The 13,426-nt window shown below is 52.6% G+C and overlaps 4 protein-coding genes and 1 non-coding gene across 5 annotated transcripts; 4 read left to right on the forward strand and 1 right to left on the reverse strand.

Moving 5' to 3' along the window:
• Window positions 1-260: 260 nt before the first annotated feature.
• BDW70DRAFT_168936 (major facilitator superfamily domain-containing protein) lies at window positions 261-2,017 on the reverse strand (the record flags this gene model as incomplete). Its single annotated transcript, XM_073742584.1, has 4 exons — window positions 261-620; window positions 675-1,357; window positions 1,592-1,784; window positions 1,841-2,017. The coding sequence occupies 4 exons, from the start codon at window positions 2,015-2,017 to the stop codon at window positions 261-263; spliced, it is 1,413 nt and encodes a 470-aa protein (XP_073595014.1).
• A 296-nt stretch (window positions 2,018-2,313) lies between these two features.
• Window positions 2,314-6,895, forward strand: BDW70DRAFT_168937 (Hydantoinase B/oxoprolinase-domain-containing protein; the record flags this gene model as incomplete). Its single annotated transcript, XM_073742585.1, has 8 exons — window positions 2,314-2,596; window positions 2,658-2,768; window positions 2,829-3,076; window positions 3,176-3,593; window positions 3,645-4,193; window positions 4,251-4,370; window positions 4,412-5,221; window positions 5,292-6,895. Exons 1-8 carry the CDS (start codon window positions 2,551-2,553, stop codon window positions 6,893-6,895), a joined length of 3,906 nt encoding a protein of 1,301 aa, XP_073595015.1. The 5' UTR covers window positions 2,314-2,550.
• Window positions 6,896-8,284: 1,389 nt separating this feature from the next.
• BDW70DRAFT_t118 lies at window positions 8,285-8,370 on the forward strand. The gene has a single exon. It is a non-coding gene; the product is annotated as a tRNA-Gln (tRNA).
• A 196-nt stretch (window positions 8,371-8,566) lies between these two features.
• BDW70DRAFT_137974 (uncharacterized protein) lies at window positions 8,567-10,599 on the forward strand. Its single transcript, XM_073737133.1, has 2 exons — window positions 8,567-9,147; window positions 9,210-10,599. The coding sequence occupies exons 1-2, from the start codon at window positions 9,026-9,028 to the stop codon at window positions 10,579-10,581; spliced, it is 1,494 nt and encodes a 497-aa protein (XP_073595016.1). The 5' UTR covers window positions 8,567-9,025; the 3' UTR covers window positions 10,582-10,599.
• A 1,114-nt stretch (window positions 10,600-11,713) lies between these two features.
• On the forward strand, window positions 11,714-13,015 carry BDW70DRAFT_137978 (uncharacterized protein). Its single transcript, XM_073737134.1, has one exon. The coding sequence runs from the start codon at window positions 12,412-12,414 to the stop codon at window positions 12,790-12,792; it is 381 nt and encodes a 126-aa protein (XP_073595017.1). The 5' UTR covers window positions 11,714-12,411; the 3' UTR covers window positions 12,793-13,015.
• The last annotated feature ends 411 nt before the right edge of the window (window positions 13,016-13,426 follow it).

Here is a 13,426-nt window from a genome sequence, read left to right on the forward strand (position 1 = left end):
TCCTATGTACGTAATCAACTATATCTGCCGGCAGAATATAAGTTACATACATGACATTTCAGTTCTTTCGGTTTTCTCCCAACAGTCTGCCGTAGTGCGGGGGGAGATCTGCGCTTATAAGCTAACAGTTTTGTGATTTGACGGGTTCTGTCGGTATCTCACACTAATATTTAGTCTAAGCCAGAATGGTATGTAGTGCAGTTACCCCAACGCTATCAGCGGTGGCCACTGGCGAGTGATATCAAGCATGCTATCCCTATCTACGTAGTATATCTGAACCCCTTTTGCTGAAAATCCGTCATATCAGCAAACGCCTCTTGCAAGTCTCCATCTCTCTCTGGAGGCTCAGCAGCATTCACCCGTCTGCGGTTCAATACTACGGCAATGGACCAGTAACCGGCCATCAAGGCCACACATACGCAGTAGCAGACAAGCATAGACACAAATCCCCCGGTGTATGCTGGTGCTTGGTTCGCACGAAACGTCTGCGGGCCGATGAGATTTCCAACCGCATACCCGATATACAGAACGGAGTACTGCACGGTCTTCTTCGTGCTGCCCGCAGTGTTTGCCTGTGCCATCGAGATTCCGACGACATAGGGGCCGAAGTAGGTGTATAACTTGAGAGGTTAGCGGGAATGACGTCTTTAGATAGAGGGTTGGACAAATAGTACCAGGTATATGCCAACCATCTGGCCGCCAATGTTGCTTCGAGGCAGGGTGTAGACGATGATGGCACCGATGGCGGGAACACAGGATGCCAGCATGGTGACAAGACACCGGCGGTTAGACCACTTGGCTGCTATCCAAGAGAAAACAAATGCAGACAAGGTCGACATCACCCCGGTGGGCATATTCAGCAGGGAGGTGTTGACAGCCGAGAAACCTAAATTGTTAATAATAATCCCGCTAAAGGTTGTTAGACCTCCGTTCGGGATGTTAATGGCAATATTGAAGAAGAAGAGGATCCATGTCTTGGGATCGATTATGGCCTCGAGTGCTTGATCCCATTTCCATTGCCTACTGGTGATGCCTGTCTTGTTCTCTGCCAGGCGCTGGACGGCGTGGTACCGCTCTCTCTCGGTCAGGAAAAAGGCGTTCATGGGGGAGTCGGGCAGGAAGACGAATACAAAGATTGACCAGACCGTTGACACGGAGCCAGTGATTAGGAACAGGTATTGCCAGATTGCCAGCGGTGCACTGGACGGGATATGTCCAACAGCCCATGAAAGAAACCCGTTGATGATCGAGCTCGCGGCCGCAAAAACCAGGGCATTGCGCGGTGGCTGTTCAGACTTTGTGTAGAATCCGGCGATGATGAGCGAGATGGAGGGGACGATGATCGCTTCGAGGCAGCCTTGTCAGTGGATTCTGTTAGCGTCTGACGTCTCGCCATCTCATCTCGGTGGCTTGAAGAAGTGGAAGAGAAGTACCCATGAAGAATCGCAGAGCCATCAGCCCACTCCAGTTCCGAGAGACGGGAATGAGAAGGGCCAGGATAGACCATCCGGCCGAGCATGCAGAGAGATACTTTGCCGACGGCAATCGGTGGACAAGATACGTTGACGGCCACATTCCGACAATTGCCTACTCTTCTTAGCCAGCTGTAAAAGTAGAGCGAGTGGACAGCCTAGGGGAAGACGCACTCCAATCGACAAGATCGAACCAGCCCACGAGTACTGCTGGCCGACGAGATGAAGGTCATCCTTTAGGCCGTAGATGGCCGCCGTGCTGATGGCGACCTTGTCTACTGCCCCCAGAGTAGCGGTCATGAACAGCTGCGTCTATCAGCGGTGCGGGCCCCGGCAAGACCTCATGAGGTTTTGGAGAGGCGAGGTACCATGGGGAGAAGAATCCAGTCTATCTTGCGAATCATCTGCTTCTCTTCCTCTCGAGACAGCGGCTCGAAGCCGCGACTGTGGGCCAGGTACTGGGCGGCCTCGTCCATTGCCGTGGAGACATCTTGCTTCTCTGCTTCTGGTGTTTCAACAGCAAGGGTCTTTGCTAGGTCTGCCATGTGGAATGTTCAGTGTCACAAAGTGAAGATGATGGTTAATTTCCTCGATGGACATCGATCCGTCACCGGCATTTATACCCATCGCTCAACCGGCGTCTCTCCGTATCTAGATAGCAGGCCTATCCTCGGCAGACTTCTAAGAGCCTTGTGGCTTACTCCAACTCTGATAAAGGATCCGGGGAAGACCCACAAACACGTGCCCAGTGCAGTAGCCCATTGGTGGCTGACAGGACAAGATTGAAGCTAAATTGGAGCTAAAGCCGTATCGACCTTCCCAATTCCCAGGCCAGGGTGGAGGACGCAATTCAGAGGGAAAGGCATGTTCCAGGCTGGGCCTTTGTATACTCATCGGTTGGGATTTTGGAGATTGATGGATGCAGATGACCATGGACGACCCAGTTCCAGCCGTATCGACCTTCCAATTCCAGCTCCTGAGGGGTAATGGGTGCAATGCTACGAGGTTATAAAGTAGGCTTGAATTCCAACGAAGAACAAGATACAGGTCCATCAACTCCGCTCTCTCATCCATCACCATGACGGTTCCAATGCGCGCCCCCGGCGGTGTTCGCATCGCGATTGGTAAGACCCACCACACTCCAGATCCCGGAGAGAACAAGAACACCAAGGCTCACCTTCACAGACCGCGGCGGCACATTCACCGACGTCTGGGCAAGCTTACCAAGGCAGCCAGACGTTGTTTTGAAGCTGCTCTCAGTCGACCCGGCTAACTATGCCGATGCCCCGACTGAAGGTATGTCGCTCGAGGGTCCCAAACCGCCATCTCACCAGCTGCTGACGCTACTTGATCAAGGCATTCGGCGGGTTCTCTCGCTCTACTACAGCCAGGAGATCCCCCGCGGCGTCCCCCTCCCGAAAGGCGAGCTCGAGTCGATCCGCATGGGTACAACAGTCGCGACGAACGCGCTCCTCGAGCGAAAAGGGACAAAACATGCCTTCCTCGTCACAAAGGGGTTCCGAGATCTGTTGGAGATCGGGTACCAGTCCCGGCCCCGGTTGTTCGACCTGAATATCGTCAAGCCAGAGGTGCTCTACTCGGAGGTAAGGGAGGTTGACGAACGTGTCACGATCGAGGGATTCGACGAGGATGCAGCGGGTCTCTTTGCCACGAGAGAGGAGATACCTGGTGTTCTCGTCAAGTCATCAAGTGGCGACATGATCCGTATTCTAAAGCCGCTGGACGAGAGCGCTGTTCGACAAACACTGAGAGAGCTCCGCGCACAGGGGTTCAATACCCTCGCCGTCTGCTTCACCCATTCACATGTATTCCCTCACCATGAGAACCGGGTCGAGAGGCTAGCGCTTGAAGAAGGGTTCAAGCATGTATCCCTCTCCTCTAGCGTCGCTGCAAAGATGATCAAGATGGTGCCCCGGGGGAGTTCCTCGTCGGCGGACGCATACCTCACGCCTGAGATCAAGACCTATTTGACCGGGTTCGCAAAGGGCTTTGAAGGTGGAAACCTGGACGGCGTGCGCTGTGACTTCATGCAGTCTGACGGTGGTCTCGTGAGCCATGACCGGTTCAGTGGGCTAAGGGGCATCCTCAGTGGACCAGCCGGTGAGACTCGTCAATTTCCATCTGGAATCTTCAGTTGCTGACTGCCTGTAGGAGGAGTCGTTGGCTTTGCTCGGACCTCGTACGATGCCAGTTCTGGCACTCCGGTTGTGGGCTTTGATATGGGCGGCACATCCACCGACGTCTCACGGTACGGGGGCACATTCGAGCATGTCTTTGAGAGCAACACTGCCGGAGTCACGATTCAGAGCCCTCAACTCGATATCAACACCGTCGCAGCCGGCGGCGGTTCGATCCTGTTCTGGCGGAACGGCCTCTTCGTCGTCGGTCCTGAAAGTGCCTCGTCGCATCCTGGCCCTGCATGTTATCGCAAGGGCGGCCCTTTAACGGTGACCGATGCGAACCTCTTCCTAGGCCGGCTGATCCCAGACTTGTTCCCAAAGATTTTCGGCGAGACGGAGGACCAGCCGCTCGATGTTGACATTGTGAAGAAGAAGTTCGTCGCTTTGACTGCCGAGATCAACAGAGATACCGGCAAGGCTCTGACTCCAGAAGAGGTGGCCTGCGGTTTCTTGGATGTTGCCAATGAGGCCATGTGTCGGCCAATCCGGGCGTTGACGGAGGGCAAAGGATATGATATCGGTACGTATTAACCTAGGGATCACTCATGGACACAGCCCCTCTCTCTGACCCTCGCAGCGAGCCATAATCTTGCGGTCTTTGGAGGTGCAGGGGGGCAGCATGCCTGTGATATTGCCCGAACACTGAAGATTTCGACCATCGTCATCCATAGATTCTCCAGCATTCTCTCAGCATACGGTAAGACGCCATACCACTTCTACCCAACAATCCTCCCACAGAGCTGACGAAGACAGGAATGGCCCTGGCGGACGTTGTAGAGGAAGCCCAAGAGCCCGTCAACGAGATCTACAATGAGCGTTCCCGACAAGAGCTTGAGGAGCGGCTGTCGAAGCTTCGAGGCCGAGTCGGAAAGCAGCTGCTGGACCAAGGTATCGCAGCAGATGATATCACTTACGAGATGTACCTCAACATGAGATACCAGGGCACAGAGACCTCGATCATGGCTCTCAGGCCAGATAATGGCGACTTCGCTGCAGAGTTCCGCAGGACTCATCTCCGCGAGTTCTCGTTCTGCTTTCCGGATGAGAAGCCTATATATGTCGATGATGTCCGAGTCCGCGGTATCGGTGCGAGCGAAAGGAAGGTCTGGGAGGGAGAGCAGCTGGGACAGCAGTTGCGTGAGACGAACTTCAGGCCTCTTGCAAAGGAGGACCTTGAAAGGGTGTTGATGAGTCAGGTATACTTCCCCAAAGTGGGATATCAAGATACGCCCGTCTACTTGATGCAGGACCTTCCAGCGGGTCTCTCGATAAACGGACCGGCCATCATCGTCGATCAGACGCAGACGCTTGTTGTGGCACCAGACACGGTGGCCAAGGTGTTGCGCTCGCATATCGTTATCGAAGTCTTGTCTACGGCCTCTGCTGTGACAAAACAGCCGACAACAGTGGACCATATTCAGCTCTCTGTATTTGGGCACCGATTTATGAGCATTGCAGAGCAGATGGGACGGGCTTTGCAGAAGACAGCGGTTTCATTGAATATTAAGGAGCGACTTGATTTCTCGTGTGCCCTGTTCGGACCAGAAGGTAGAATCCTCCCCAGCATCACATCCCCTTTTCTTCTCTCCCAAAGGTGAACAGGCAGCTGATCAAGCAGGTGACCTCGTCGCCAACGCTCCGCATGTCCCAGTGCACCTGGGCTCGATGAGCTATGCCGTCAAACACCAGCACGAGCTCCACAAAGGCAAGCTCGTCCCAGGAGATGTCTTGGTGACAAACCACCCCGAGGCCGGCGGAACACATCTTCCAGACATCACCGTCATCACGCCCGTATTCGAAAAGACCCAATCGAAGGTGGCCTTCTATGTTGCCTCGCGCGGCCACCATACTGATATTGGCGGACTGGGCGGAACATCTATGCCACCCAACTCAACAGAGTTGTGGCAAGAGGGCGCGGCTATCAGATCATTCAAACTCATCCACCGCGGTGATTTTGACGAGAAGGGAATTGCCGAGATCCTCTTGAGTTCTGGCGAGTATCCCGGCTGCACAGGAAGTAGACACATCCAAGACAACCTTTCCGACCTGAAAGCCCAGGTGGCAGCCAACCACAAAGGAATGACTCTTGTCCAAGCGTTGATCGAAGAATACACGCTTCCAACCGTGCAGCTGTACATGGGCGCCATCCAATCCAACGCCGAGCTAGCCGTGCGCTCCTACCTCACCACCGTTCGAGAAAAACTGGGCCCTCACCTCACGGCAACCGACCAGATGGACAACGGCACGCTGATCAGACTGTCCGTCTCCATTGCCCCGGACGGCTCCGCAACATTTGACTTCACCGGCACCGGCGTCGAGATGCTCAGCAACATCAATGCCCCCCCTGCAATCACCCACTCAGCCATCATCTACACTCTGCGCCTGCTCATAGGCACCGACATCCCGCTCAACCAGGGCTGCCTCGCGCCCATTAACACGATCATCCCCAAAGGAAGTTTCCTGAACCCGTCCTCGGGGCCGGCGGTCTGCGCAGGAAACACCCAGACCTCCCAGCGCGTGGTGGACGTTATCCTCCGCGCCTTCCGTGCAGCCGCCGCTTCAAATGGGTGCATGAACTGTCTCGGCTTCTTTGGAGGGGATAGCGACGGTACCGACCCAGGCTCGAAACTGAAAGGCTTTTCGTACGCTTTCGGCGAGACGATCTGTGGTGGGTCTGGCGCCACAAGTACGCAGAATGGCGCATCTGGCGTGCACTGCCACATGACCAACACTCGCATCACGGACCCAGAGAGCCTCGAGAAACGATATCCCGTCATTTTGCGGGAATTTGCGATCCGGCGTGGGACTGGCGGGAAGGGGATGCATAATGGGGGGGACGGGGTGGTCCGTGACATCGAGTGCCGGGCGCCGCTGAGCTTCAGCGTCATTACTGAGCGGCGCAGTGTGCCGCCGTATGGGATGGAAGGAGGTGGAGAGGGAGAACGAGGGGCAAACTACTGGGTGAAGAGAGTTAAGGGGGGCGAGGGGAACGGGGTTGAGACTGCGGATCAGTGGCGGTGGGTGAATATGGGGGCAAAGAATATGGTGCGCATGCAGCCTGGGGATCGGTGTGTGATCCATACACCTGGTGGTGGAGGTTGGGGAAATTCAGGGCTTTCTAAGGGGAATAGTAAGGAAGATGTCCCTCGAGTGCAGCAGCAGTATCTCAGGGCATCAGGCAGTGTGAGTGCTTATGCGGCTGCACAGGAGGCGTCTAATTAGCCCTAACTCATGGATACAAACATATACATCACGTCTACTGCATGTACATCCGTCTTACCCATGGTCCGTAGCAGCTGTGAATATCCATCGACGGTATCTGGATAGGCCTCGAAACCTTCCACTCCATATCCCGTCCTGGTTCATCTTCACTTAGTCACATTTATTTACAGTATACTCAAACGTCCCCGCCATACTAACATCGTTGCACCTTTCCTCCGTCCCTTTATAACTTCACTTTGCTTATTTCAGATCTCTCCTTTCACCCTCAGGGAAGCTAACAGAGCCGAGGGGCAAAGCATGCCTATTGAGTTAGTAGTGAAAGAATGGGTGCTTAATACGTCTCTTCTTTTGCTTGCGTTGTTTACTATCATCTACGGCTGCTTCTATATTCAGTAAGCCTTAATGTATCTGCAAAATCATCATCTGCAAAATCATCTTTTGGACTGACGGTAGATTGTATGATGGGAGGCCGGGCCTCTTGTCACATGCTATGGCCTGGATCTTGGTTGTCGGCCACGCCCTCAACCTGGATCTAAATAGAGTCTCTGCAACATCAGTGTACAGCCTCGGAATTGCGGCCTCGTAGGAAAAGAGATCCGTCCTTGTAACTTCGGGAAAGAGATCCGTCGGCATGCAAGTCCGGGAAGTCGGAAGTCTTGACATATGATTGGGAAAGGTTGATAAAAGGGAGGAGGAAGATATCTGCGCTTCTATCTCTCGTTTCTTTCTCTAAGCTTGTGATATTCGTGAATACAGGACAGGTAGTTGAAAACAATACTACCTACGCCCGTTACACCTCTAGCTAAACTCATGTTGCTAGGATATTGATATATAGAGAGTTTTTAACTAACAGGTACTTCTAGCAACCTGACTTCCACAAGTTCAACGTATATTATATATTTTCAGATTAAATATATATAATACAGTAGATACTGTTTAAAAAGTGTAACTACTTTAAGACCCTAGATAAGCGTACGTGCTGCGCGTGGCTCCGAGAGGACAGCCCGACCAAGAAGCACATGTTTTTATAGACGCGAACGCAAAAAAAGGAATACCCCACACCATTTATCATATCTACGGCGTAACCCTGATTGGGCATAATAGATAGCGTGCGAAACCCTCGAAGACGCAGAGATTGAAACTGGGTCGTTGCAGACCAGATTGTGTAAGGCGCACGCGAAATCCTTGTCTTTCAAGCCAAAAGACTATAACCAACCTCATGAGGCGACGCTTACTTCACTCGACTGTTCGAGGTGAGGTTGATCTACAGCGCGGATAGCTGGAGTTGGGAAAATATCGCACAATACATGAAGATTTCCAGTTCCACGAATGTTGGAAACAAAATGGAATTGGTCATAAGTAATTTTATTGACGAATAATATCAACATTGGTCTTGTGGTCTAATGGTTATGACATCAGACTCTGATTTATCCGAGTCACATCTGGTAATCCCGGTTCGATCCCGGGCAGGACCTCTTTTAATACTTTTTTTATCCCGGCTCTGCCCAACCCATTAGAACTTCATATGAATAAGATGTTGCTGTTCGAATCTTAATGCCTAGATCCTTCTCTGCATTATCATGCTCTCGGGTTGGGATTTATTCTGCGGAGTCAGTCACGTCGCAAAGACCTAGTCCCTGGATTGTAAACTCGCGCGTACAGAAATTTATTCTTCTATCTTGTCTAGCAACTACTGTACCAAGATCATCATTAACTTACCGCGGCGGAGTAGTCCTTCCATGTAACACTCCTCACCTTGGTAATAGTAGGCCAAACCAACCACTTAAATGCTCAGACCTGCGGCCGCAACGCTGCCTATTCAGATTAAACTTCGCTTGGTCTCTGTTGCTCAATATTTCTTGATAACTAGAACTCTCCATCCCAGAATATATTCATGGCTATTCAGCTCTTAGCATTCGAAGCGACCCATGTTCCATAATGCGACATGTTCATGGGCAGTTTCCGGATGAATGACTTGTTACAAGGGGCATGAGAGACCAATCAGTATACTGAGTAGGGTTAGGGCATCCTCTTAGGGCTTGTGGCCCGTGCAGTCCGCTGAAACTTTCGACCTCCGACCTCCGGCCTCCTTTCAGATACTTCGATCAACGCCCCAACCCGTACGTCCTAATGCTACATCTGCGGGCTGTGTCCGAATTCACGGCTGGCCGCAGAAATCTCTGGAGAAATGCGCGGCTGACCTCAGATTCGCGACGCCGGGGGCTTTTAACCCTCGCGATCGAAACATCCTGGTGAGTCGCCTCCGCGAACCCCGATATTTGCTCGTGACTATGCTAATAACTCTCCTGCCCAGCGACGACACCTCCGTAGCAATAGTCCACAGAGACGACAAATCCGGCGCTGCAAAGATCCACTTTCTCGAAAACATCACCCCGGACCTCACAGCCTATCAAGGCATCCACCCCGTGCGCGCGCTCGAATCGCACCAGCAGAATGTCGCAAAACTAGTCAACAAAGCTCTGTCACATCTCCCTTTTTCTTCTGCAGAATCACAAAATGATCCTACAAAGATTGTCCCGCTCGGCGACGGCAACCGTCAGAAGCCAGACTTTATATCTGTAACCCGAGGCCCCGGGATGCGGTCAAATCTGTTTGCCGGACTCGATACAGCAAAGGGACTGGCTGTTGCATGGCAGGTGCCGTTTGTGGGGGTCCATCATATGCAGGCACACCTTTTAACGCCGAGGCTTGTTTCTGCTCTTGCTCTCTCACCGGGCTCTTCGCCCAACAATACCGACCGGCAGAACGAAAAAGGGGGACTACATCCAGCCTTCCCCTTCCTCTCTATCCTCGCCTCGGGCGGACATACTCTCCTCGTTAACTCCTCCTCCCTAACAGACCACCGCATCCTCGCCACAACAACAGACGTTGCGCTCGGCGAAGCCCTCGATAAAGCCGCGCGCGAGATCCTGCCTTCATCGCTGCTCAGTACATCCAAGAACACCATGTACGGCAAACTACTAGAACAATACGCGTTCCCTAACGGCCGCGCCGACTATGCAGATTATGTCGCGCCCAAGTCCCGAGGGGATGAAATCGCCGTCTCAAAGGTCGTCTCGAAGTACGGATGGAGTCTCACAACGCCGTATGCGCAGACGAGAGAGCTGGCGTTTAGTTTTGCGTTCCTTGCCACGGCAGTGAATCAGACCCTTGCTAAAGCTAGAAAACGCGCCGGAGAAACAGGCTTATCAGATGAGGAGCGTGTCTTTCTAGCCCGCGAGGTCATGCGCGTGACGTTCGAGCACCTCGCGTCACGGACTATCATCGCACTGGAATCTCTGTGCCAGTGGGTTCCGCTCGTCCCAAATAATCCTAATGACAAGCGGCAGAAGCCGCTCCCGAGCAGTGTCCCCGTATCAACACTCGTCGTTTCCGGCGGCGTTGCCGCGAATAAGTTTCTGATGCATGTGCTGAGGACGTGGTTGGATGGACGAGGCTTTGGGCATGTGGGTGTTGTGGCGCCGCCTATTAGTCTATGTACAGATAATGCGGCGATGGTGGGCTGGGCGGGGATTGAGATGTTTGAGGCAGGGTGGAGGAGTGTGTTCGAGGCGAGGGCATTGAGGAAGTGGGGGCTTGAGGAGGGTGATGAGAGTGACGGGGGTGAAGATGGGGGTCAAGGGATACTGGGTGTTGGAGGGTGGCAGAGGGAGGGGAAGGAATAGTTGCGTGGTGAGTGTACGATATGTCAATGTACTATAGTGTATCATAAACCGGCAAGAGGGTGTTAATAATAAACTCTTCTCTTGAATACTAGGCCAGCCATAGGATTATCATCTGCACTTGGTTTGTTTCCATCAGACACTACCTACAGGAGGATCCTAGCACTTCTCGATGCTCCACACCATACGACGAGACATCGTGTCGTGTCACGCCATAGGTCTGCAGTCCATCCACCTTCGTTGTGAAGTCACTGGCTCTATCATCCGCCATCTATATGCTCTACAACGGCCTAAATTATTCCTTTGTTCCCTCGCAAGTCGGCCCATCCTACATCAACGGAGATATCAGAGAGAATGAGAAGAAAAGAATGACAATCACATAGTTTGCATGTATTGTCTGATCATCCCTGCGATATTCGAAGTGCCCCTAATGTCGGCAGTACCACATCCCGTAAGTAGAGTTAGGGCTCCCAGGTAGACAAGCATTTCACTCCCCGCCGGCCTGCACATAGAAGCGACTTAATCCCGATTTGGCTCCTTATTTTGCAGAACTAGAACAGATGCTCTGAATCCGCAGGAGCTGTGCTGCGAGTATAAGTTCCAACAGCTCCTCGTGCACCCTGGACCAGTAAGACTAATAACTGAGTAGCATTGTCATTTAGCCGTGTTCAAAGTCTTCAGGCAGATCAGCTTCCTTGTCCTGCGCACCGAACGACATCTCGAGCATAGTATGGCTGGGGCCCTGACTGCATATCTCGTCCCCAATACCCCTCAATATGTACCCACGGCTCCAACCAAGCTAGGTAGATACATGCAGAAGTCTCTTACACATCAAGTCCAGGTCATCGCGGAGAGGGCCCTGCTACGAGGGAAGCCGTGAAGACTGAAGCTGGGCCACTCCTGCCACCGAACCACAGCGACAACACATCCATCACATCACATCACTACCATCTGCACCACCATCACAATGTAGGACATACATACTCCGAAGTAGGACCAGAAAGCAAGAGTCGGCTGGCGGATTGACCCTTGCCTTGACCTGAAGACTCTTGCCTCTGATCTGTCGATCTGTCACAACATTACCAAGCATGAGAAAGCGACAGGCGAGGATCAGCCAACCCACTCATCCGTCACAATCAACTTGCTGCAGTCAAAATCCGAATCCCAATTCCTGACGAAAAAGTCACATCGTGATATCTGCAGCAGCAGCAGCCCGTGCTTTGGGACTTCTTCTATAATTGGCTGTTGCCCCAGGAGACTTTCCTAGCCTCCTTGATCGGAACTCTGCTGCAGCATGGTCCAAGAAGAGGAAGCAACTGCCGCTCCCCAATCCCAGCAAGAATGGCCGGGCACGAACTCCATTGGCCAGGGCGATGTGATGGGGTGGAGAGCGTGCATTGCGTGGGCGCTTAGCGTGAGGCAGTGCGGTGATTGGCTTCCCTCACCTTTTGCCCTAACTCCTCCCCCTACAGAGCGCAGCTATATAGCCGCCCACTGCTGCACCTCTCTCCCTCCTGAAACAACTTCGCTTCTCCTGTCGTCTTCGACCCTTTCTATTTTCGGTTTCTCCGTTTGCCTGTTGCTTGGCTGGTCCAGACAACGTCCTTCTTTAAACGCCGGGTTATTCTTACATACTATACTCCTACCTTGAGCCTCAAGACTTTGTTGACCAAAGTCTGCCTTGTCGAGTCCCAATATATCGTCAATATCATCATCATATCTTTGTCGCTAATACATCTCAACTGAGCATCAAACCCACTTCACCTGCTGCAATCAATCACCTACTACTTTCCACGAAAGAACCAGCACTCAGTATCAAAACAAGCAGCCAAAATGTACCGCACCAAGCCTAAGCTTTCTGTCTCCATCGCCGCCACCCAGAGGCCCTCACTCTCGCTGTCCATCAAGTCCCCGGGCCCTCTGCAACAAGTCCATTCGCCTCGAAGCCCGCATCCGTCCAGTCCTGCACCCTCAAAGCGATTCTCAACACTGCAAGTCCCAAACTCCACACCCAGCTACGTCAACACATGCTCGGCCAAGAGTATTCTCAAGAAGCCAACGGCAACGGGGCCGTCAGGGGCCGCAAACAAGAAGATCCAGTTCCAGGGCTCGCCGACGGTGCACTGTATTACGCCCATTGAGAACACGGACGAGTATTACGGGAGTTATCGGAAGTTGAGCAAGGACGAGCGGAGGTGGATGGTTCGAGATTGAAGGGTGCTCAAAATACGAGGTTCAGGAACAGCAAGATCAGGGCTTTTATAGAGAAAGACGGCCAATTTGGTTGACTGGGAAGGAGATACAAGTGGGAGAGAGAGTGTTTTTAGCGATGTTTCATGTTACTTAACGACTTACGATATGACTGACGGACTGGTATGGAATGGTATGGTTAATCCACATCCTCAATATACATGAACTCCCACTGTAGTGTCCACGGAGAGGGAAAGACAAGAGCATATGTGCGTTGCAGCGGCAGTCGAGAACTCCCTCAAGTTTCTCAAGATGCATGATACATCTCCAGGGGCGATGTACAGTGAAAGAGAGCGGACTGGCTATGCCCAGGTAGTGGATCCTCGTACTCTGGCTGGATTGGGGCGCTGCAGTGGTCCATGGACATGCAGAGATACTGCTGACGTGGAGAGAAAATGCTCAAAGCTGTAAGTTCCCGCAGCTGTCAGGTCGTGTGGAAGATGATCAAGTCGAGTAGAAGCATTGTTCGTGAACCCGCTCAACCAGCACAAATTGCCATGCAGTAGACGCTCTCCCTATCCTTGGATTCCCGATGTAGATGGCCCGCTCCTACCGCGCAACCACTTACTTCGATACGGTTGCTTGACGCTGCTGGATA

The sequence above is a fragment of the Aspergillus foveolatus genome, assembly GCF_047715535.1.
Source record: "Aspergillus foveolatus strain CBS 279.81 unplaced genomic scaffold BDW70scaffold_31, whole genome shotgun sequence".
Taxonomy (NCBI): Eukaryota; Fungi; Ascomycota; class Eurotiomycetes; order Eurotiales; family Aspergillaceae; genus Aspergillus; species Aspergillus foveolatus.